Genomic DNA, 25527 nt, shown 5'->3' with positions numbered 1-25527 from the left:
CCCCCCCCCCACACACACACACACACACACACACACACACACACTGCCCCCCCAGCTTAATTATCAAAGGCATTTAACTGTTGGGATGTTTGGGGAGGTTAATCTGTCCCCAATGGAACATTCCTGGCTGTAACTCCATGACATGTGGCTGCGATTGCTCAGAGGAAATCTTTCCAAACCAAAGTGTTTTTTTCTTTTTGTTTTTTTTTAATTTTATCCAAAAATCCGGCTTGACGCCTCTCAGGTGACCGCCGGGCACCTGTTTGTGTAACTGCTGAACAGAGCCCAGACTGAAGCAGCTTCCAGGCTGAGCTAAAGACGCATGGGAAGTGTTCTCCGGAGGAAGCACACGCTTTCTGCATTTCGAGTGAAAACGCGTTGTTTTGTGATTTTTGAGTAAATTCATCCTGGTTGGACTGTCAGCTCTGAAATCACCAAGTCCAGGAGAATAAGGATCGGGAACCATGATGCTCTGGTCACTGTTATTGTCTGTCTTCTCATACATGAGCAGAAGAAGTATTCCTACGGTCGTGCTGTTTCATGTGCAGTCGCAGAGGTTTTGCTGTTTCCTACAGACTGAGCTGGAGTTCTTCTAGAAAGTGACATTTTCAGAATCAGAATCAGAATCAGCTTTTGTTAAGAATCAGCAAGGAAATTGACTGGTTTATTTTTAACTCTCTATGTCCAAGAAGAAAAAACACAATCTACTCCAGAAAAGAAGAAAGGGACTAAGTATTTCCACAAACGTGTGTTTTCAGTGGCTCCGATCATGGTGAAAGCAGACATCAAAACAAAATGAAAGTTTTGTGTTTTCTCTTGAAACCGTGGCTGTGTAAACACCGGAGCCGAGCTCATCCATGCATTTGGCATCGTCTCCTCTGCACACCGTTCTTGTCGCTCACGCTCTTCCTTTTGTGTGTCTGCACGTATGTTTGCGTGCGTTTCCTTTCAGGACTGCTTCTCCATGACCAACGTGTCCTGGTACGGCGGCGCCAGCGTCCGGGGTCAGACCTGGCCCATCAACGATCAGAACGCCACCATGCAGCCGTTCGTGGTCAGCGACCTGAAGGACAACCCGTCCGGGTTCGGCTCTGCCCTGGAGCGCTACTTCCTGGGCTCGTCGGGTAAGAGCGCCGCGATCCGTCGGCGTAGAGCGGCGGCGTTGTCGGAGGGGTCAGCTGTCGGCGCGCGCTCGCTCGCTCTGGGTGCAGGGGGTAAGAACGGGGACTGTGGAAATCCGAGCCGGTCGCCGGCGGCTATACAATGTGTGGCGTGAATCCCCGGGCGTGGGGGAAGCCCTGTGGATGTTGTTGTGTTGTCTTGCCCTTCGCCACCTCTCACGCAACTGTTTGTTTGTGTTCGGGCCGAGACGAACGGCTCCCGGCGAAGCGGCAGCCCCCAAACGCTCCGGACGGGGCCGGCCCGCCCGCCCGCAAATAGACGGGAACCCGACGCCGTCTGTGGCGTCTCGCTTTATTAATTTAGAGATTAAGGCAACAAAGGGAAGCGAACCACCTTTAGCATCTTGAATTAACTCTTGGGGATGCCGGCCTAATTGCCTTTTGTACTATTAAAAGTGCAGGTTGGACGAGGGCCCTGCTGACTCTTATAACCCAACAGGCTATTTTGGGGGTGTTAGATTTTATCCCGGGGGCAAAGCGGGGGGGTGGGCATGTGGGTGGAGGGGTTTGCGGATGTGAACGGTTAATGTGACTGATGAGGAACGTGTGTCGTCTGTGTGTGTGTGCGTGTGCGTGTGTGTTTGTGTGTTGCAGTAAACCTCGGGAACGTCGGACTCTCAAGTCGCTTTGAAGCAAACTTTAAAAGATTTTGATTGAAAAGGAGGCAAATTCACAATTCCTGTTCCTGTTCAAGCAATAATCTCTACGTTTGGAGTCGTATTCTGACATCCATCAGTCAGTGAGGTGATCCAGAAAATAATCACGATAATCGTGTGAGTTTGTTGATTGCCAGCAGTAGCAACACGGCACACACACTCACACACACACACACACACACACACACAGACACACAGACACACACACACTTATTCACATGCTGACAGAAACAAATGTACACATGGCTGCAAACACATTTTCGGACGTTACATAACGGTGGCTGGCTTAACGGACGGTCACATGACTTAAATCCCTTTTTCACCTTGTGAGAGGAGAGCAGTAATTATCGGGACTATGAAAACCTTTGTTGTGAACACGCACACACACACAGACACAGACACACACACACACACAGACACACACATACACACACACATAGGATGGGATCCCAATGAGAACAAATGTTTGAATGTTGCCAGGTAACGGCTCGCAGACACACACACTCTTCACAGGCCCAAACATAGCAAGCCGATTCTCAGCGACGTCTGCCGCAGCGCGATCAGCGAACCTGAAATGATGTTCTGCGTTGAAGTTCAAGGATGTGTTTGTTCGGCCTCTAAAACACAAAACATGTTTTTACATTCCAGTTGAAGGTGTGCTGAGGTTTTCTGGGTTTTGTCATCAATGTTTTTTTTTTGTTTGTTTGTTTTTTTTACGAATTTGATCACACAGAATTAAACATGTCTGCTTGTCCTGAAATGAATGCGTTAATGCTCCACTGATTACACAAAGCTTCCATTTATGGGCTGAACAGGAACCCGTGTCGTCGCCGTGGGGCGGATTAACTATTAGTGCAGATTTTATGGAGGAAGCACAAAAAGATCACATTGAAATTGCATAATCACATTATTAATTATTATTACAGTTGCTGTAACTGAAACCATCTACTTGATGCACAGTCTAAATCTTGTTATTCAACGTTGATGGGGTCTGCAGGCGAGCTGAGGCTAATGAGGTGAAAGATCCCACTTTGCAGATTTTCATCCGGATGACAAAATGAGAAGTGCTGTGGGTGTTTTTCCTAAAAGCAGACGCAGGAAGGGCAGTAGTTCAGTCATCATAAAACGTTTGGTTGAACCTTGCTCGTGGTTTTTCAGAGATGGTGCCACTTTAATTCTTCTTCACATTGTGGATTTTCGGTAATGCTGCACAGTTCGAACCCGTTGACCGTCCTCGGTCTTTCGGCGATACTTTGGGACCTGTCCGCACTGACTCTAGTTAGTCATGAGAGGATATTACGAATGGGGTCGGCACAGAGGAGCTGACGTTACTAATCTAAGACACCTCCGGGGACGGGGCCGGGGCCGGGGGTGGGGGGGGGGGGTGAGCGGTTAAAGATCAAGACTGAAAGACGAAGCGGCGGAGTCTGTGCGAGCAGATCAGGAAGAGACGCATAAAGTGTAGAATGAATAAAAGGTAGGAAGTGAACCGGAGAGACCGGAGAGGAGATATATGCAGACGTGCAGCCGAGTGTCATCTGAGAGCGCTGCCAACTGGAGGAGGCCGCCACGGCCCCACCTGTCTTTATCCATACAAAAACAACCGGGCTGCTAAGAAGAGATTCAATATCACTGAAGTCACATCCTGCTCCGAAGACATGTTGAAGTGTCCTTAAGCCCACTCCTACACCGACTCAACCCCACGAACGGGGAGCAGTTTCACCTGCGACTGTAGCAAGCAGTCATGTAGAAACTACAGGGAAGCATCAGAAACTGTTGGATTGTTTGTTCTAAAAACGGGTGGATTGATGGAGATGAAATACACAACACTGAACCAAAAAAGTATATTCTTAATATCTGCCAAAAGAAAAAAAAAAAAAAGATTTCTTGTTCTTAAAAATATGTTTCGTGGTGAAATATCTGGAAATATGACATTTGAAATCAAAGCAGGAGAGAAAAGCTGCTCATCAGAGGAGATTTGGCAGATTTTGTTTAATCACATTTTTCTTGTGGGCCACCCACGGTGAGGCTCACTTCCTAAATCTGCTGCAGAAACGTGGATCCAGGACATGAGTTCCACTGATGCATAGGGAGAAAAAGATCACAGCAACTGCAAGACTTCCTCTGCGAGTAAAGCAAACATTACGTCGTGAAACTTCAGTTAATGCATTTAAGTTTGCTTCCTAAACGTCGATCATGTATTACATCCATTTGTGATGTTGGCTTAAAACGAGCAGATTTTCCTTCTGCAAATATAGTTTTTACAAGTTTTTCCATTCGGATATTTTTGTAATGGGAGTATCAGTTTTTTTTTGCTGGAAAGACTCCACGACCTGCAAGCAGATTCTTTGTCAGACAAATAAATCTTCTCGTCCGTCTTTAGAAATATCGCCTTGGACGAGATAATGTTTGAAACTTTGCTACTTTATCTTCTTTTTTCATTTTTGACGTGAGCATCACAGTTTGGAGATATTGTCTGAAAGTCTTAAAGCAGACCACACATGCGTGCTGCACTCACTCGCCTGTGGTTTCACCATTTTTCATTTTACCGTCATTTTTTTTTTTTTCTGACCTCCTTTGTCTTTATTTCTGCTCGTGACTCAGTCTTTCCACATGGGATGATGTTTCTCTGCCTCTCCTTGTTGCTCGGCATCTCAGAGGCAAGCAGTCGAGCACAAAATCAGAAAGCAATTAAAGGCTGAAGGATTTTGATTTTCTCGTTCACACATTGTTAATTAATCTGGAACAATACGATACCAGCCTATTGTCATTACTGTACACAAGGTTATTCAAAGGAAGAATCGCACTCCTGAAGGCAGTTTAGAAAAATAAACATGTTTTAGGTTAGCGGTTCTAAACCAGGGGTATCAAACATAAGGCCTGCGGGCCTGAAATCGGCCCACAAGGGTTGATATTGTGAGAATTTTCTATAGTAATTGTTACATTTTGCAAAAATATATATATTCATCATATATTCTCAAAGGACTTTTGTTATATTTTAAAATGTGCGATAATTCGGTGTAAATTAGAGAGTATGCGATGAGAGAGGCGAGCTTTGCAGGTCCGGACGTTTGGTGAATCTGCTCGCCTGCGGACTCGGCGGTCGCGAGGCTCTCGTCTGTGAGATTGTGACTAACTGACCTCGAAATCACAACGCTGACAGACCCGCAGACGGACTGATCGCCGACGAGTGAAGCCGCTGCTGAAAATCGTCCTCCGAACCAAGACCGCGGCCGCAGGCCGCCAACACACGCTAATTATACCAGCTTCTTTCAGCGTCGAATAAAAATAGACCGCACAAACACGGTGGCCTCTAGGTGCATCTTACTTGTGTTCTTCTCCCCACTCGTGGAGTATTTACATTGTGTTTATACCAACCGAGGTGGAGGAGCTGGATGTGAGCTGAAATCAGAGCTTTGCCGTTGAGGTAAAAACAAGCCGCCCCAGAATACTCGCGCGAGTTGCTTAATAGGTCACCCGAGAGGTCGCCGCGCAGCTGCCCCCGAACCTCGCCGCTCCGGGACAAGTCAGACGCGAAACGCTCCGAGAATTGCTCACTTGGCCAAGCGAAGCTTTGTCAGAGGCGAGCTGTCATCCCCCCCGTCGGAGAGAGCTACTGTTTGAAAATCACCCCGCAAAATTCTCCACGGGTCGACCTCCCGACACTTTCCATCAAGGACAGGGCATGGGAAACAGGACGCTATCATTAAAAAAGACCAAAAAAAAACTCTGTAAATGTAGCTGTGGAATTGCAGAAAAATGAATAGTGGAGATATAGGATATCAGAGGATGTGTAGGCAGGTTATGGTAATTAGAATTTGAAATACAGATATGGTGCAGTCTAAAAGATTAATTCCCTGCTACAATTTAAGATAAATATATTATGCACAATGTTTTGGACTGTGGGAGTGCAGGGAAATTTTTTTGTTTTCTGAAAACTATTGTTTTTTTTTAGGTAAGAGGTACGTTTTGCTAACTTTTCCAAATGAGGAAAGTCACCAGCATCCAGTGCTCGTCAGCACATAAGAGACTCAGAGGAGGAGACTTTCTTCTGTTCATTGGTGTCAGAGGAATATAACAGTGAAATATAAATGTCTACAGAGTGTAATAAAGAAACAGTCTAAACCTTCAGCAGCTTCACTAGAAAATGCTTCATTGAACCAGTCAGAAATAGAAACTCCACCAAACAGAAAAGTTTAAGATTAATCCTAATCCTGGCCTCCAGTAAGCGTTCTGATTGGATAATTCCAGACTGACTGCTCTTTCAACTCATTTGGAATATTGTTCAGGCTGCATAGGGGTGCAGTGGTTAGAACTGTTGCCTCACAGTAGACCGTCTGGTTCGAGTCCGGCTGGATGGATGCGAATGGATCAGGGGAACGGCTTCAGTTTGCATCATGACCTCCATCACCTCCCGCTTCCAGTGAACATTTCCTAATATGAACATTATTTGAACCTCATCAGCTCAGAGCCAAGAAAATGATCAATCAAGCCTTTCTTGTTCTTTCTTGAATTATGTAAGCTATCAGGTATTTTGATCTGGAGTCGTCTGGTCTGATTTATTATCAGAAACAGGGACACGTCTCTCCTCGTGATTTCTGCGCCGAACACGGAGCCTCACGCTCGACACAATAAAGCTGATTGATGACAGGAGGAGAGCAGAGAAAGTCTCTTTAGTGTTTCATTATTTTTTCAATAAGTGGGATTGGAAATTTACTACCGTGGCACGATCCCAGCTCCGTGGCCATCAATTTCTTGAGGTTGGGCACAGAAACGAAATTTCCATTGTTAAGGAAGTACATGCCTGAACACTCACGCACTCTCACACACGCAGGTCGGCGTTCGAATGCGCATTTTTAGAAGCTCGGTCAGGTCTGCGGGCGCACACTGGCGTCATAAATAACAGTGTAAATATGACAGGTAGAGCGGCCCATCTGGCGCGCAGCGGCAGGGAGACAGCCGAGACGCCACATTAAAACGCCGCTGACCCCGGGGAAGGTGCACGGGGTCACCTCCGCTGCCACCTCCCCGCTCCGCTCGGCCCGGGCAAGAGGAAGTGCAGAAGCTTTACGGTCCTATAAGCTCTCCTCTGCTTTTCTTGGAAGTCCACAGCTCCCCATTAGGGAAAGTGAGTGTGAATGTGTGAGGGGACGCGTGTGTACCTGCGTGTTGGCGTGCGGTGTGTGTGAGTGTGTGTGTGTGTGTGCGTGTGTGAAACCATTCAGATGTGTCCAGTAAAGTCCGTCCGTCTGCGGCTTGGCCGCAGCTCTTGGAAGGTGAGGGGGATACGCTCAAGTCAGCCGTGTAATTTCACTTATGAGAGCTTGTGGAAAATATTTTACGGGAAGCTTGGAATTTTTAAGAAATTGTTCTAAAAATAGCGCTCTCCCCTCGTTTCCTCTCCCGCGTCTGGGCGCCGCACCTAGACTGCAGCCGGAGAGACGGCCTCGCTCCCTGCAGCCGCCGCCGGCGGTTCCTCCTGCAGAGATACGGTTTGTGTATGTGTCACATATCGAGCGCTCGGAGCTCCTGAGCTCGCTGAAAATGCGCTGTTGGTCCACGCAGAGTGCTCGGACCAGACTTGTGTAAACACCCAGAGGAGAATGTAGAAAAGTCAAGTTTCAAATCTGCACGGTTAATCAGAAATGGAATAATAGGTAGAGCGGTTCTTGGAGCCGGCCGGCCCGTTTCCTTGAGGCTCCGCAGTGTCATTTCCCATAAAAATTAAATATGACTCAAGAAGTCATGCTTGCAAACCTAAACTCCACTTTCCACCCCGTGTGCACTTTGTTTGCAGCTTGCTGTATCTGCACATCATTCTGCGAAGGCTGCTCGGTGTCTGGTGTTCTCCCGTTGCCTCTATTTCCACTGCCTGCATTCCTCTTCCATCCTCCCATAAAGCCGGAGCGTTTCCCTCGCTGCCCCACTTTCTGCCCCGCCGTACGCCATGCTACTGTACGGTTTGGTTTCATAGCATCTTTCTTTGACTGGAAACACATTTGAACTGATGGTATTTTCACTCACATGAGCCCTAAATCACAGACTTTCACAGACTTATCTTGGAAATATTATCATGTTGTATGTTAAGTCACATAAAATGCATAAATAAACTGGAAATCAGAGACGAGCCAAGTTGTACTAGAGTGCAACTACTTGAATATGTTCAAGCAAAAGTCAATTTAATTATAAAATAAAAGTTTACTCATCATTGTAGGTGCTAATTTTGTGTGCCAGTCTCTGTAATAGACGAAGTCCATAAATTCTTATCCTATTAACTTTAATCTCATTGTTTTTCTTTTGTCTGATTTCCGGTGTATAGCTTGTCCTGCATCGCTGGGATTACAGACACAAAACTATATCAAGACGTTTCTAGTTGGACTTTTACTCACATACACACTCACCCCTACTGCAAACTTACTATTACTGCTACTTTGTTGACATTTGTATTCACAATTATTGCATGCATTATTGCAATATATTGATACTTTTTTTTATTTTTACTGGTACTTTATTGATATCTTTATACATTCACTGAAACTTTATTGATACTTTTTCAGTGTTGCAGTATCTAGGTGGATACTTTTTAACTATTACAGTTATTTTTGCACATTTCTTTCTGATACTTCTTCACTTTTCCTGATACTTTATTGATACTTTTAAAGCATTACAGTTATTATTATTCACACCTATCATCTATTATTACCTATTACCTATTATCCTCTCTCTCAGACTCATGTTATCTATTTTTCTACTTTTTAAATCATAAGCTGTGATACTGGGCACATCCACAATTTCCAGACTGCATGATCTGTGTATTTGTTCCTGCTGACATTTTATTTTCACTGGCTCTGTAGTTGTGGTTTTTGAGAAGACTCTGAACCTAAAGTCCTTTCAGTTGAGTACCGTTCAAGAAAAGCAGCAGTTCTCACAGCACAGTTCTGATTCGACCTCAGACTTGACTGTTTTTGTGATGTCTGTGCATTTTATGGTGACAGTTTGTCAGGAAAGTGAGCATATTTTAATCAAATAAGGGTGAAGTGAAAGAAATGCTACAACAGGTGTGCTCATTATTGAAATGTGTGTTAGTGTTTCTTATATTATGATAAAGGTGAGAGCATTTGATCTCTTTGCAATCATCAAATCACCAGTTACCATGTGATTGATGCATTTATCTTAAAAAAAGCTTGAACAGATAAATGTACTGCTTACCTGTTTCAAAGCATACATCCGAATAAACTCAATAGTTGTTTTTTTTTTTTTTTTTTTTAAATACAACATTGTTGTATAGTAAAGTAATAAGGGAGATTAGAGCCCATCTTGAGAAATCTAGTGAAGGTGAAATATGTCAGATTAAGCTTGTGTTTAAGTCACTTTAAAGAAATTTGATTGTGTAATTGGCATTTATGAAGTATAAGACCTTATTAAAATGTTACGTTTACATATACGAGTGGTGGGTGTCTTTTAAAGAACTAACATATAATAATGATAATAATAACAATAATAAATCTCCATTCATGTGTGCTGTGTGAATGTGTAACAAGCAGTGGGCTGGTGATCCAATACCTTGTGAGAGGCAGCTGAGGTGTTACCAGTATCTCTTTGACATTATCCGTTGCAAACACGTGAGAATCGCCCCGAGGTTGACGGCTCTTCGCGGGGCTTTAATGCGGTGCTTAGGTAGTGATCTTTGAGACTATTAATCTGATTATAAACTGGTACATGAGTACCCTGCCCGCATGAGAACAGTAAGTCCATTGAGATCAGAGAGCGGGACGAGGCGGGCCAAGCTCCCGTCGGGTTCTCAGACTGTCTAATCTCTGATCGGCTCCCAATCCCAAATCCCGAGCTGACCACTTTGAGGACATTGTGAGAAAAAAAAAAAAAATCCAAGCGGACTCTGAAGGGAAGATGGAAGGTGGCGTCCGTTTTGGCAGCCGCAGCGGGGAGGAAGGGAAGGTAGTTAAAGCCGGAGACGTGGTGAGGGAGGGGGTAACATGAGAGGGACGGGGCATTCCTTGCAGGGCAGCTACATCTGCGGACACAATTTTCTGCTTCTCGTAATCTCATCATTTCACACACCTTCTGCGTGCGCGCAGCGTGCACGGCCGGATCAGACTGGAGCTTTAAGGAGATTTCAGGAGGTAAATCTGACTGTTGCAACCAGATTTTCATGAAGGGGAGGCTGAGATTTAACTCAGAAGAAGTGAAAACAGGTTGTGTTTGACTGAGTTACCTGACTCTCGGGTCGCTGCTGTGCAGTGTAACCTACCTACTGAGAAGCTGCCAGCGGTCCCAGGGAAACTCATCCGGCCGCATACTGCTATATCTCATTCTAGGGAGTGTTTTTCTTCCATCTGAGTGGAAGCAATATCAGCTGACACTGCCTACACTCTGCCTCCTACAACACTATTCGTCACACTCGTCCCGGTCTCAGTAACACTTGCGCACTATGTCATATAAGTGGAATCCGTGATGGACCGTCTCTCCGTCTCTACCCCGTCACTCCCGGGTTTCGAGTCCTGACAGAGTTCATATTATGCTATCTGTGCATCCCGACGAGCGCCATTGTAACAAGCATGCGATAAACAAGCGTCTTCTCCCACGCAGGTGTCGCCGTGCTGGTCTCTCCAGATATTCCCCTGCAGCTCGGCCTGGACAGCAGACAGCAGTTCTGCCTGCAGTCACTGCCTAGTATGGAGCGTCTCCCGCTGCAGTACACAGTGTGTGTGGCCCACAACATAAGAGCGGCTCACCAGGAAGCGGTGCGACAGCTCTCCTCCGAGCACAGCAGGGAGCTGCCCAGCATGAAGGCCCTGTGGTCAGTTCAGCCTCGATAATAAAGTTCAATAAAGTGGACTAGAGGAGACTAGAGTTTTCTCCGCTTCAGTTCTTGGACAAAATACCAGAAATCACGCATTCATTTTGTGGGACAGACGTGAATTTGAAACGCCATCTGTCCGTCCGCAGGCTGCCGTTCTGGAAGCTGCTCTCCAGCGTGGATTCGGGGCCGAAGGTGGAGAGGGAGCTGAGGACCTTCTCCAATCGCCTGAGGAGACATCAGCTCGGGGAGGGAGTCATCAGCCTCAACGAACATTCCACCACCCTCCTCTCTGACATGGTACACACACCTGGACGGATGGAGGGATGGATGGATGGATGGATGGATTCAGTAATTCCAAGCACCGTTGTCATGGAAACACAACTAATGTTTGTCTTTTCACTTGAAAATACAGCTGAATTCAAAAGGGAACATAATGCTCACACTTTCTCTTCAAAGGGACTTCTTTCATTCCTCACAGCAGACGGTTTACACAGGGGAAAAAATGACGACCACCACAGATTTCTCTCTTCAAACCGTAGTATGTCGCTGCATATTTTCACATTTTTCTTTTTACATTATGTACATTCTACCAAAATACAAGGTCCCCACGTAGGAGGCCATTAAATGGGGCCTCCGTAGTTTGTATTTTAAGACCCGTCAGGTTTATTTATCATCTCGCGTAAAGATACTTCTACTTTCCCCCATTAAAGTTTATATCATGCAGTGACTGGATATGTGATTCATATCTGATTTGCTGGGAGTTTTATTTTATTTTTTTCATGAGTATTATTCTCGTTCCGTCTTTCTTTGGTCATTTCTCACAGATTCTCGTAATCCTCCTGTCCGACTGCTGAAGCCGGTGAAGGTTCAGCGGTCAGAGGCTCAGAGCTGGTCAGGCGTAGAGATGAAAGAGTTTCCTTAAGTGAATCTGCAGAGCGCTGGAGACAGGCGGGGAGACGGAGGAGGGAGGACAGGTTCACTGAAATGTCACAACGCAGGGAAAATTATGGTTTCGGGCCCATCGCCTTCATGTTTGAAAAATTGCAGAACGGAGCAGAACATACCAGCAGGACAAAATCTGACTTATGTCCTAAAGCTGCTACGTTCCATATTAGTCTCAGAGATGAACGCGCTGATAAACTTCAAAACAGAAGGTTTTCGCCTCCCGCCTCGTTTCTGTTGTTATTCCTTTACATTTGTCCTGGAACTCAGCCCGAATGTTATTGCGGACCGCATGGAAACGAGACCGCAGCGGAGAGGATCCGCGTCAACACCTGCTGATGTTCCATTACAAAACAAATATAGTCGAGAAGACAAACAGAGCCTCTCCTGGTAGATCTCGGGTTGCTCGGAGTGCGGCAGCCGCAGGACGGCGGAGTCGCTGGGCGTGTCGGGATCGAGGCGATCCGAGCCAAAGCTGCCCGGAGCAGGTGATCCCGCCATCCCAACACCAGGAAAAGCAACGGGAGTTTCACATAAACTCAGGCCTTTCTCTGTGTATACACACAACACAATGGTAACAGTATGTTCCCATTTCCAGTTTGGTAGGTGTGAAAGGACAAAGCGAGGCGGAGAAAACACACGTCACTTGATGGATGGGGAATCAGATTTTCCTTTAGCCAGGATCTCCTGTTTTTTTTTTTTTTTTTTCCTTTTTGTGCTTCACCAAAGAGATTAAGCGGCAGTTTTTTTGGCTCTGCATCACTTCACCCCCCCTCCAGTCACTGCTATAAAGAACCAGTCAGGCACTCGGAAACTTATGGAAGTGAAGCTGTCTGTGAAGTGTGAGGCTCTGTGCAAGTGTGAGTGGCAACAATGATCCTCTCTTTCACTGCAGTTTTACAAGTATTCATAAATTATGACACACACACACACACACGCACATGCACACACACACACACACACACACACACACCGTGAACCTTCTTTTCCACTTTCCATATTAGTAAGAAATGGCTCGCTTCCACTGGAAAAGTTGGTTATTAATGAGTTTGTTATGTTTTTTGAACTATCACTAACAAAACGTCGAGTATCATTTGCTAATGTATGATAGAAATCTGTCCTGGTCTAATAAGTTTGCGGGAAAAAATTTGAAAAATGACACGATATGCAGTAACTTACTCTTTCTTCCCTCAGATATGTCACCTCTTAAGGTCACTCCTTATATTGTTGGGAGGTTTTGTTCCGCGGTTATGTAATGTAGAAATCTCTGTTTGACTTCAGCATGTAAATCCTGGAGGATTAGAGTATATGTCAAACGGTTCTGCCGGAGGTCACACCGTGACGGCCTCGTGCGCGCACACATGCCCACGTCAACGCTGCCGTGTGTCTCTGTGTGTGTGTGTGTGTGTGTGTGTGTGTGTCCGCAGGACCACGACTACCTCAACAGCAGGAAGAGGGGGATGTCCAAGAGACTGACCAGGGACCTCCCACTTGTCAAGCTTCTTAACATTTCCATCACCCTGTCCCCTTTCCTGGGCGTGGACACCACGCAGTTCCACACCTCCCTGGTGGACGGCACGGAGGCCTACTGGCTCAGCCTCCCCTCAGCCCCTCAGGGACAGCTGGTGAGACTTGAGACGAGCGCGCTGCCGTCCCATTGGCTATTTTTGTTTCCAAGAACACACAAAAATGAAATTAGAGAGCGAGAGACACTTTGACAATGGGAGAACATCAAGGTTCGAATGGACAGACGACCACACGGGATTGTTGTTAAAGTGACTGTAAACTCTAAAACCACCAAGTATAACAGAATCTGGACTGGGAGTCATGACGCTCTGGGGCTGGCCTTGTTATTGATCGTCTACTGAGCATGTGCAGAACAGCTATTTACTACAACTGTGGTGCATCAGCATTGAGCCATCTCCAAGGAGACGAAGTCGGAAGTGGGAGCCATTTTCAGGAAGTTGCGTTGCGTTTTCAGTGGCTCCCAGCACCCAAAACGCAACTGAAGCTTTGTCTTTTCACTTAAAAATGTTGTCATGTAAACAGAGCTGAAGCTTTTTTTTTTAATTAGATACTTTCAGTTCACATTGCAGGCTCTCTCCAGTTTGATACAAAGCAGAACAGAGTGAATCTGGTCTAATCCAGAAAAGCTGTGATCACTGAAGCAGAGGAACAGCGGTTGTTGATTAGTCTTAATGTTAACGTTGGTGGTGGGAACTAATCTCTTGATAACCTTCAGTGTCCTTCGTCCTTGCGTCCCGCAGATCCCGGTGATGAGTCAGTGGAGAGGAAAGTTTTGTGTGAAGTTGAACATCACCAATCCGGGAGCGGTGAGCTGGTTCCTGGACCGGGTGGGATCCCTGCAGGCCCATCTAGGAATGGAGTACATCACGCTGGAGGGGGGCGAGGGGAACGTGTTCGAGGAGCAGGCTCTGCGGCCGCCGCAGGCTCTGGACGGGGACAAGTACATCAGCCTGCTGGCCGACCTGGCCACCAGGATCGGAGACTCCAGCATCATGACGGCGGGGACACGGTGAAACCTTTTATCTGAGCGTTCCTGGAACCAGCGTTTCTGAGGAGTGATGCTCTGTTCTTAACGGTCCTCCTGGTGTCTTCAGGTCCAGCCACCAGCCGCTGTTTGTGAGGATGACCCCCCTGGAGTCGGACTGGAGCCCGATGGGCCTGAGGGCCGTCATTCCCTCCCTGCTGCACCACAGCCTGCTGGGATACAACTTCCTCATTCCTGATGCAGTAGGTAATACGACAGCCTCTCTCGATCTTCACACTGCGCCGGCGTTTCGCTCCTCCGTCCAGAGCCGATGGCCGTGTCCAGCCAGGACAGATCGGCTGGACATCACAGAGCAAACACACCCACATGTCGCAAATTTGGCCAAATGCTTCAGGACTGTGACAGAAATCCCACCTCTGCACAGGGAGAACATGCAAATTCCACAAAGAATGTGCTAACCACGACACTACACCACTGAGTGGCCCCGCATAAATACATAATGTAAATACATTTATATGCACTTATTTCCATGGTTTTTTTTTTTTAATTTCTATTCATTTATTCATTTCTAAACTCTAAAAAGAGTCATGAACACTTTGCTCATGGAATTAACCTTCAAAACAGTCTTACCGGAAAATGCTTGAGCAGAAACCTGTTGTGGAAGAATTGTGTTATTAATATCAGAGATGTTTGAAAGACACAGGAAGCATACTGAGTTTACTTGTTCGTTTTTCAGATAAGTAGTTTAATCTATGCTTAATCATTTATCTTTGTCAATCATAATTTGAATTATTGGATCATCATGTTCTGAACCTTTCTCACCAATTGCTTTATTGGGTTAACAGAGGAAATTCCTACTTGATTCCTCACATTTACAAACCAAACTTTCACTTTTGTGTGCTTCGTTATTTACCTGAACTTTGGACATTAAGCACAAATATTCCAAACTAATAAATTGAAACCGAATTTTGCTCATACAAGTGAAATTGAAGTAAGATGAATGTCGTTAATACTATATGAGTACTTGCTTCTGTAACAATACAATTTTTTTCTGTAATCCAGTACAATTTCATCATTTTGTACTCTTTCCACCTCTTAAATAAACTTGCTGAACTGAAGTAAATCAGTTTTACTCCCCACAATTCTCACAGCTAACATTATTTTTCTGTCATTTAAACGGTTGGCCTGGTTTATATAACAACGTTTCAAGTGAAAGCGCATTGTTTTTACATTTTCATTTCAGAAAAGGTTCACATTTACATGACAAGATGTCTGTTTTCAAGGAAGTGACAAATGCAGAAAATGATGTTGTTTTCATGTAGAGCAATAGTGCATTAAACATTAACAATGGGAGAGCATAAACATTTGTTTGGACATGTGCGCAGAACTAAGATTTACCACGGCCACAGTAGCGGCATTTTAAAAAAGTGTAGTTTTCCTCTGTTTACATAGAGACAGATTTGGGACATTTTTAAAAAGTTGTGTTTTTCCTCCGTTTCCATGGAGACAGAGTCTGACTGTTTTCATAAAATTGTGCTTTGGCAGCTGTTTTCAATAAAGTAGAATTCTCATTGACCCCCGCTACTTTTGTTGTGTTAACGGACACCCTAAAACGCAACTAAAGTTTCACTTCCCAAAGGGAAACATGGTGTAAACGGGCCTGGATTGTCACATGTTGAACAGGATCTTGTGTTCTTCCTCTGTCCAGGCGGCTCTCTCTCCGGGGAGCTGGTCACCGATGAGGAGCTGTTCATCCGCTGGCTGGAGATCGCGGCGTTTCTCCCCGTTATCAGCTTCCACACGCCGCCCTGGGTCTGCGGCGAGGATCAGGTACACGTAACAAACCGGCTCGGATTAAAAAGCCGTGTCATCTCCCTTCGATACGATCGCCGGGGTGAGAACAGAGAACATAGCGGAGCCGTTAATAAGATTTTCACTCGTGAAGATTTGCAGGAGGAGATATCAAGTGAAGTGCTGCCAATTAGATGTTCTGAAAGGGAGCGAAAGATTATCCTTCCTTTTCACGGACTGCTTATGAAAAAGACGTCAGAGAGGTTGTTTTTTTTTTTTTTGTTTTTTTTTTTTGACTCGGCCTCCTTTCAGTTCGGAGGGTCGGCGCTGAGAAGTTCCCACAGTTGAGCTGGCGGAGCGCTGAGACCTGATCCGTGAAAACTTAGACCTGGCTCCGGCTCCCAGCAGGAGAGGCAGGTCTGAACCCCCGTCCCTCTCCGCTGGAAGGGAAGAATGTGCTATTCACCCGGCCTTGCGGGAAAACAAGGCCCTCAGTCTCTGGTGAAAGGTATTGATACTTTTGACAGTGTGGTACCGGAGCTCAGGTTCCCCAACAGAGAAGCTCTTGATGTTTCCAAAGAGGATAAAGGCTTTTTTTGTCCCCCGCCCGCCCGCCTCCCCTCATCTCCTTCACCTGTGGTTTAGAGTCCATCTGTTCCGAATTACCATCCCTATTCTAGATTTATGGCTCGCTCTCACTCTTGAGGGCCACTTCGGCAGGAATGATAATGAATTTGAGAACTAGTCTTGGAAAAATATTTTATTGTAGCAATTAAGATTTCCATGAGTAATTGACAAGTGTGACAGAGTGGGAGCGATCGGCTGCAGGTTTTTCCACTAGGAGCGGACGGAGGCAGCGAAATATATTGGTTGTGACTTGCGTTGCGTGACAGAGATAAAAATAGGCCTTTTGGACAGCCCGACGTTTGACAGCAGCAATGTTTTCCATTTTGGTCTCTTGCATGGCCTTCATCTTATAAACCCTGATGAAGTGAGACTCAGGAGACATTTCGGCGGAGAGAGCAGGCCGCTGCCGTCGCTCCCGACAGATGACTCTTTCGAAAAGCGGCGCACCTTTATTTCCAGAACGTGCGAGACTCCGGTCCATCTCAGGCAGGTCACGGCGGCGGCCGCACTGGAATCGAATAGCAATAAAGCCTCAAAACCACACGCATGCCTGGCTTCTCAATTAGAGACGGATCCACTCAAAGTCGGGCTGCGATTCAAGCTCATTCCTACAAATGTTCTCGTGAAAATACATTTTTTATAGATGCGGTCGGGTTTTGTTTTTGTCGTGGGACAGTGAGTAGGATGTGACCCTTGGAGGAATGCTGGGGCTGCTTGGAGACGGGAAGAAGACGTGGACAGTGTTAAAACCACGGAGTCAACATGAAACTGCTGTTAACGTCGGTCTGGGTGCAGAGATGGCACAAATGTTTCAGGGGATCTGTCAATATGGCTCTCATCATTCAATCATGGCAGATCTTTCTGTTGAGGTTTGTTACTTTCAATTTTCAAGATTTTTTTTTGGCACTTTCACATGTTGATTACTGCTTTCTGTATTTAAATTCACTGTAGTTGAGTAGATTTCAGGAATCGAAGGAAAAAATGTTGAATGTGACGCTTTCAATGAAACTGCGTTGTCTTTTATTCCAAATGTGGCAGCTTTCTTCTCATCTGTGGTCCTTGAACGTGGGCGTACTTTTACACAGACTCACTTAGCTATTCTTAGCTCTCAAAAAAATCAGAGTTCACATCCCTCTACACTCTTGATTTTAACAGCTATACTATAAGAATCAAAACATCTATTACGTAAGATGTTGAAAAGCTTGAAAAGGTATGTTTGTTCTGTTTGTTATTTTCTAAAAAGATTGATTTCATCTTCTAGTCCAGGTCATTAGAGCCCTGTTTTTTTTGGGGGTTTTTTTTGGCAAATGCACTGTGAGCTACAAGGAACCTTGTTGCACTTGTTTAAAAATATAGTTTTAGAAATATCCGATAATTGAATAATTTGGGCATCAGGTGAGAGGAAGTTCCAGGTGTGAGAGCGGAGCCGGTGAGTTGATGTGGTGGAGGTCAGTAAGGTAAGGAGGAGAAAGAGGTGGATGTAGTGTTGTGTGGTCATCCTGTGGACGTTTTGGAGCGCAGATGTTATGAGATGGATAGATGGAAAACATTTTCCCTCCTCTTGACTCCCTAGATTTTGCCAGTTGATTTTGTAAATTTGACTATTTGCAGATGACACTGTTTCTTATAGAGTCATATCATAGGGAACAACGTGGATCAGGGGTGTCAAACACTTTTTCATTTATGATCCACATACAGCCTCGGGACTGAAACACTGCCAAAATAACCTTCAAATTTTATCTGTTAAAGCTTTTCTTTGTTGTATCATCATGAGTATACGTGATAAAAATGTCCATTGGCCTGCTGGTTTGACCGGATTGGAGCATTTTGTGGCCCATGTTTTACATCCCTGTTGTTGGACTTTTAATTTATGGTGTGTGCACAATGTTAACACATCAGTTTCTTTAAGAACCTCTAACACTGCTGAATTCATGTGTATTTATTGGTATTAACTGCCATCCTTCTGGATAAAGCAGAGAACATGGCGGGCTCATAATTCTTGTCTCCGCCAGGTGCTGAACCTAACTCGATTTTACATCGCGAGGCACCAGAGGGACGTGGTGCCGCTGATAGAGAAGTACGCAGAGGAGTGGCAGATGACGGGAAACCCCATCTACAGGCCGACGTGGTGGCTCAGTCCCAGCGACCCCATGACCTTCACCATCGATGACCAGTTCCTCATCGGAGACGAGGTGACCTAATGAGACGGGATCCAGTTCCCCCCGTCAGCGTCTCATATATTCAGTCTCCGATAGCGTATGAATCAAAACCCAGGCTGTAACCCGACGTCCTGCTAATTAGGCGTCCGATCTCCGCGTCGTCCGGATGTGTTTTAACCAAACTTCTGTGTGTGTGTGTGTGTGTGCGCGCAGGTTCTGGTGGCGCCAGTGGTGCAGAAGGGGGCGGTGCAGAGGGATATTTATTTACCCGACGGGGGCTTCCAGTGGCAGGACAGCCAGAACGGGCAGGTGTTCGATGGCGGGACGTTTCTGCAGGACTACGCCGTTCCCCTGGAGCGGGTGGCGGTTTTCTTACGGAGAAGCTGAGTCACGCGACTTACTGTTACTGTGTCGAAATGAATTGTTTAAAATACTCGTGCTGTTCTCAACTTGCACTTTTCCACTAAAGACCATTGACCCCGTCTTGAGGAGTTCTCCTGAGATGATATGTAGAAAGATTTTTTTTATACTTGCACTTTACTGTTCAAAATTATTATCATTATTTTTTTTTTTTCATTGGTGACGATTTTTCTCTTCTTTTTTTTTTTTAATTTTTAAAAAAATGTTAATCGGTTTTACCTCTTGGCTGATTTGTTTCCGGACATGTTAATCCATTTTGCTTGTTTGTTCATTTTATTTTTTGTTGTATAGTTCCGGAGAAATCTGTGTGTTTACATACTGCATTTCGACAGTCTTTAAACTTTTAGTTGCTGCTGGCTTTCTTGATAAGGAGGAACAAAGCAAGCCCCCCCCCCCCACCCTTGTTTGCTTAAAAGAATCACAGAATCTCTCAAGAAGACCAAATGAAGATGTAGGAGGATGTTCGGAGGGGCTTTTTCGAGGGAATCGCTTGCTGCGTGAAAACCAGATCACAGAAAGCTACATCGTGGTACCAGATGTCTTGTTGAATCTTTTGAATAGCTTTTACTTGAACTTATCAGGTCGAAGAGCTGATGTTTTCTAATTTTTGTTTTTCTTTTTTTTGAATGTACCTCAAGTTACAGTTCTTCACTGCTTTCTGAAGCCCTGTTTGCACGACCTTTTCAAGTGAGCAGTCCAAACTTTGGTTGTAGGGGTCTTGTTAATACGATCAATGGTGGGCGGAGCCACTGAAAACGGCTCCCCAAAGTGGAACTTTGTGACAATGCTCCGAATTCGACTCCGTGTCTTTGGGAATGGGGGAAAAATGCAGCATTTTTGAAAATTTGCCGTTTCCATGGAATCAGGGGAACTGCATGCTAATTACATGATTTTTACACTGCAGTGTAAATGCGAAAATTTTCTAAAATGAAAAGGCAAGAACAATGTGTTTTTCACTTGAAAGGTCGTGTGAACGGAGCCTGAATGATCAGACACAACAGCACATGTTTTGTCGAGACGTTTCTGAGCGAACCACTCTGTTGGACATCTCTACTGTCCCTTAGTACTGTACCACCAGGTGAGCTTGAGGCCAAGCCACTGTTATCTGCATATATTTGAATTTAGACTAGAATCCTTATTAACCTGCTGTAGCAAGGGCTTTTAAATGAGTGGCTCTTTTTTTTTTTTTTTTTTTTCTAATTGTCTGACGATGTGCTGAAATGCTTTCATAAGAGTCAAAATAAGTTCTCCAGAAAGGCTTCCAGATGATACCGCACAGGGTCGTTTCGATGAGTAGCTTGACTTTTGAGGAAAAAAGCTGATTTGGGAACTTTTTCAGGAGACCGATATGTTTTGTCGATATGGAACTCAAACCAAGCAGCGAGTTTGCTGATCGTTGTGTGAAGCGGCCACATTCAGCCCAGTTTCATAAAGCCAATCTTAATGACACCTTCTGGTGCCTATTTATAAGAATTCAGTAAAAGCCACTAAGTAGCTTCTAATGTTTATTTTCTCTACAGATCCTAACGGATGTCAAATGAAATTTTAATCGCAAATTTGCCGATGATGTCCGACTGTTAGGATTACGATACAAATATTTGAATTGTCTGATCAATCACACCAAGACGTTTTTGCAGTTTCCAGTTTATTTGTTTTTTCGGAGGGGGAATTAAACCATCTTCTTCTTGAAAAATGCTCACGACACATAAGTGGTACGATGTCTTTATGAAAACGAACTGAAAAATGACCAAAAGGCTTTTTTCTTCAAATATTAGACCAACAGTCACATAGTGCTCTCGAATTAAAGTAAAATACTGATTGAGTCCTTTGCAGAAATGACTGAAAACATGGAATGACTTTTCTAAATCACGGAGAAGCATCAGTAGTTTAGTATCTCATGTTGTTTGACCTAATGCTCTAACCCAATGAGGTGTAAATCAGACGGCTGATTACTTTTCTGATTATACTGAAAATCTGAAGAATTGTAACAATCTTTACACCATGTTGCTCCATAGATATATATATATATATATATATATATATATATATATATATATATATACACACATATATATACACATTTGTGTCGTGCTCTTCGTCATCAATTTGTTCTTCACAACAAGACGACCGCGGCTGGCCAGCAGTGATGATACAGACTCTGGAAATTTCTCACTTAGACCACTGAACTGATTGTGTAACCTTGATCGAACGAGTTTACTGTATCACCTCAAACACTCAGGTCTATTGAAGCTTATCAGATCACCAAATGTCTTATGTTGTGAACACGTTCACGTCTTAATCTCTCCTAAAGCAGAATGTACAACGGATAAACTGTGATTTCCCACAGCGAGGAGCTTTTCTGCCTTCGTGACGCCTTTGTGGAAGGCTGTGGTATGTTCACATGCGAGCTGCGAGAAAAGCTTTGTGGTGTTTATTCCTTCCCTCTAAAGACTGAGCGAACCACGTGCCTTAATATGCCACTCTTAAATCCGGGCGGCGCGAGCGTCCGGATTATTGCATTATCAGCAATGTACATATTACGATGACTGTGCCATTACAAAGTGTTTTTCTCTTCTGTAAATCAGAGAACGTAGAATGAAAATAAAGTTTACATTTTCTTACTTCACGTCACCGAGTTGGCTCGTATTCCTTTGATCCCACAGCAGGACAGTTTCATTTATATATATAAATATATATATATGTATATATTTTAGCAGGACAGTTTGGGGTGGATGATAGTTTGCTCAATGTGTTGTCTGCTACTTAAAAAAAAAAAAGGTTTTTCAAAAAAAATCTGTTTTTTGGAAAATTTTTACAATTTGCTTGGTGGTTTGGCATCCCAGAGTGGAGCTGATTTTGGCCCTCGAGCCTCATGTTTGACAAATCAAGATCATAACGAAACACTAAATTTCATCTCTACAGTTGTTCCAAAAACACATTTGCAATTGAAATCAATCTCTCTATATGAAATATAACTTAGAAAGTACAAAACTCACCAGAATCGCACCCAATTAACCAATTCAGCCGAATAAAGCTCCATTGACTTGCCCATTTTTGTTGTAAAATATGACTTTTAAGACATTAAGGAATGTAAAAGTTACCAGATATGATCGCTGAAAGATGAGTTTGCTCTGGTTTCACCTCTTTGAGAGGTGAAACACAGGCAGAAAAATTCCAGCTGCCTTTTCAGAGAAGTAACAATGAAAGAGAGAAAAAGCTGTGGTGTGGAGTCGAAAAGGATTTAATGAAGTCTGCCAGAAAAACATTTGCACTCCGATTTTTTTTTCCTGCACTGAATTTCCTCAAATCAAAGTCGTCAATGTTTGAGGTATTTTTTCCTGAAATTTGCGTGTGTGTGTGTGTGTGTGTGTGTTGATGGGGAGGGTTGTCCACTCTGTACGCCAGTAGAGCTGAGCAGAGGTTTCAAAATCATCTGTGGCCATAAACAAAGCAAAAAAAAAAAAAAAAAAAAACTAGTAGAAAATGAGAAAATGCAGATTTAAGAATGGGAAAGCTTTGCATTGTTTGTGTGGTTGGGGTTGGGGTTGGGGTTAGGGTTAGGGTTAGGGTTAGGGTTAATAACCCTCCTGCCTGATGTGTGCTTTAACACTTCGCTGACCACTCACATCTGCACTGATTCCTCTGGATCTAATAAAAGTTATTTTTAGTGTTGGTCATCCTGTGTGGGAGACATTCTCAGGGAAATCACAGTCGGACCGAGCTCCTCTTCCTCCTCCTCCTCCTCCTCACCTTCCTCTCCTGCTGCTACTTGGCTGGCGTCCACCTTGGGGCCCCAGACCCCCCGGTCACCCAACGCCCCCCCCTCCCCCCCTTAATGCAGCTGAGACAGGTGCAGGACATGCGCGCTCCCTCCATGCCAGCGTCCGAGCTCGCCCTCTCCGTTTACACCCTCGCCTTAATCACTCAGATTCATGTGGCGCTTTCTGAGACTGAGGCAAAGATAAAATTCACAAGACATCCCGGTGTGGCTCCGAGGTCCGTGAGGTGATGAGGTTACAGCGTCAGAGGCATGAGAGGACTCCTCGGCAGGGGCCGCACGGCCGGCGTCAGGTAATTTTGTGCTCGAAGCCCTGAAGTGACCTTTATTTCTTTACACTATCTGCTCAAACGGCAAAAATGCTTCTAGGAACTCCTGTGGTCCGAGACGTGCAGCAGGCCGCGGTGCTCAGATCGACTGAAAACAACATGTCACATTCAGCCCAATTAGTCTGGGGGTGCAGCAGTTGTCTTACGTAAGTCATCCAGCAGTGCGGAGAAAGAAAACAAACTGTCCTGCCAAGAATCCGGATCAAGAATGACACGAATGAGCCGAGTACAGTGGCAGCAATTAGAACAATGTGATGAGATAAACACCAAACCGCCGCTGCGCCATCAAGAGCTTATTAAAATAAACAGACTTCCTCTTTTCTTTGAGGGTGTTGTGAAGCAAGTGGCGCATGAATTAAACCGGTGACAAGCAGGGGCCACGGATCTCTCCCAAAGTCTACTTATAGAAAGTGCAAGTCAAGGTTTTGGGTTTCAATGTCTGCTCCTGAGTGAATGGGTTTTCCAGCTTGCCAATTAGGTGTACGATTTAAAGGCCTGACGTCCAGAAGCCAGCAGCTGAAGCTTCACAGGTTCGGTCTCACGTTCGAAAACACAGAGGAAGAAGTTACCTTTTTAGTTTTTAATACACGATCTGAGGTCATTTTTATGCACAGAAAGGCCAAATGACGAGAAATCAATCGATAAACAAACACATACAAAGAAGCGGCTCTGAAAGCGGATCGAGTTTCTCAGACCTCAGGAATGCAAGTCTTGAAATATAAGCCTGCTATCGGAAGCCCGGGGCACGGCGACATCGGTGGGGGCGCACCATTGTGGAGTTGTGTGTGTGTGTGTGTGTGTGTGTGTGAGAGGGACATTGAGTAAAGCAAGAGCAAAGAAGCCAGTCACGTGGAATCACTTCCTCTCTGCTTCACCTCGCAGCGCCTTCAAACGTCCTCAGCTGAGGATGATCAGTGAATAAAGCCGTCGCAGCTCCGCTGCAGGGACGTATTAACGCCCCGGTGCCGTCCACCTGTCCACCAGGCAGGCCCCGGCCACCGGGCTGCCCCCCCTTGATCAAGTAAACACTGAGCTTAGGAGGGAAAGATCCCATTTTCACACCAGACGGCTTTCGAGAGGTTTACAGATTGTCGGAACTAAGAAAAGCTGGCGTCGAGGGATAAGGTGACAGCTCGCCCTGCTGGTCCAGACGGAGGATCGGAGGAAGAGACCATCATCTGGAGCGCTCCTGCTCAGCCTCCAGGGGGTTTCAGGGTTTGGACTTAGGGTGACACCAACCCTCATCACAACCTAGGTAATTCTGAGGCCCCGTTCACATGACGCTTCAAGTGAAAACAGGCGTCGCCACGTAAAAAGAGACGCCCAAAAATGTGTGTTTTAACTTAAAAACGTTGTATAATTGGGACCTGAAAAGTTTATGGGTATCTGTCATGATGAGTTCCTTTAACCCTGAGGATAAACAGTTTGTCACCACAAAAGGCTCATCCAATTCAAGCACTATGAATTAAATAAAAAAATTCTAATCAATTAAATCTATAGCATTAAAAAAATAAATCACTGAACAACCCGGCAACGTTTAGCAAATCAACCAAAAGACTCATCTTACCGGCTGCCCTCAGCAATGTCCGGTCACTTTTGACAAACCAGTAAGTTACAGGAATTAAATCTTTTCCCAGCTGTGATGTTCTTCAGTCCATGGCTGAGCAGGTGTTCCTCATCAGCCAATCAACACTCAGTGCAGTAGAAATGCTATGCTTGGTGCAAAAAGCTGAAAAGAGAAAGTCCACGTTGTGGAGGTGAATAACTGTCAAGAGGTCTGAATCGACTCAGGATGGATTTCCATCACTGAAATGTTTTTTTTTCCCTTGTGTCACACTTTTTAAATGTGATTTCTCTATTTAAACTTGTTCACCTTCTACACGCTCAGCTGATGTATTCACATTTATTACCATCATTCTAATGTCTAATGTCCTATATTTTATGAAGTCTTTACTTCGTTTTCATTCGGAGCAGAAATGTTTCTTTCCACAGAACGAACGAGGATCTGGAAAGTTGTTAAAGCCAGAAACCTACAAAATCTAGTTATGCTAATGTAAAACTGAAACCTCTGAAACGGAAAATTTCCAATTATGAACTTAAGATGAATCAAGATTTCAAGGTCCAATTAGGAACATTGTCAGATTTTTTTTCCTCCTGGAAACGGCAAACGTGGCCACAAACCATCCACGTTGGAAAACATCCATATTTCCACATCTCCACAACGGAAGTCTGATTTTTAGCGTAGAATCAGAGAAAAAAAAAAAAAAAACAAAGTCAAGTTGTTATAATTTCCTGAAATCTGATCATGCAA

The 25527-nt window shown here is 44.7% G+C and overlaps 1 protein-coding gene across 1 annotated transcript in view; it reads left to right on the top strand.

Moving 5' to 3' along the window:
* The window catches only part of LOC115391337 (SITS-binding protein), a 22749-nt gene extending 1618 nt beyond the window's left edge, over positions 1 to 21131 (top strand). The window contains exons 2-10 of the mRNA XM_030095535.1: positions 953 to 1124; positions 10445 to 10655; positions 10805 to 10955; positions 13028 to 13225; positions 13868 to 14136; positions 14222 to 14358; positions 15821 to 15942; positions 18543 to 18722; positions 18903 to 21131. Of these exons, the coding sequence (XP_029951395.1) occupies positions 953 to 1124; positions 10445 to 10655; positions 10805 to 10955; positions 13028 to 13225; positions 13868 to 14136; positions 14222 to 14358; positions 15821 to 15942; positions 18543 to 18722; positions 18903 to 19076 (1614 nt within the window). The 3' untranslated portion in view covers positions 19077 to 21131. The remainder of the gene's footprint in view (positions 1 to 952; positions 1125 to 10444; positions 10656 to 10804; positions 10956 to 13027; positions 13226 to 13867; positions 14137 to 14221; positions 14359 to 15820; positions 15943 to 18542; positions 18723 to 18902) is intronic.
* The last annotated feature ends 4396 nt before the right edge of the window (positions 21132 to 25527 follow it).

Source organism: Salarias fasciatus, chromosome 7, assembly GCF_902148845.1.
Source record: "Salarias fasciatus chromosome 7, fSalaFa1.1, whole genome shotgun sequence".
Lineage (NCBI taxonomy): Eukaryota > Metazoa > Chordata > Actinopteri > Blenniiformes > Blenniidae > Salarias > Salarias fasciatus.
Note: the sequence above shows the minus strand (reverse complement) of the source record. Positions and strands in the feature narration are given on the sequence as shown.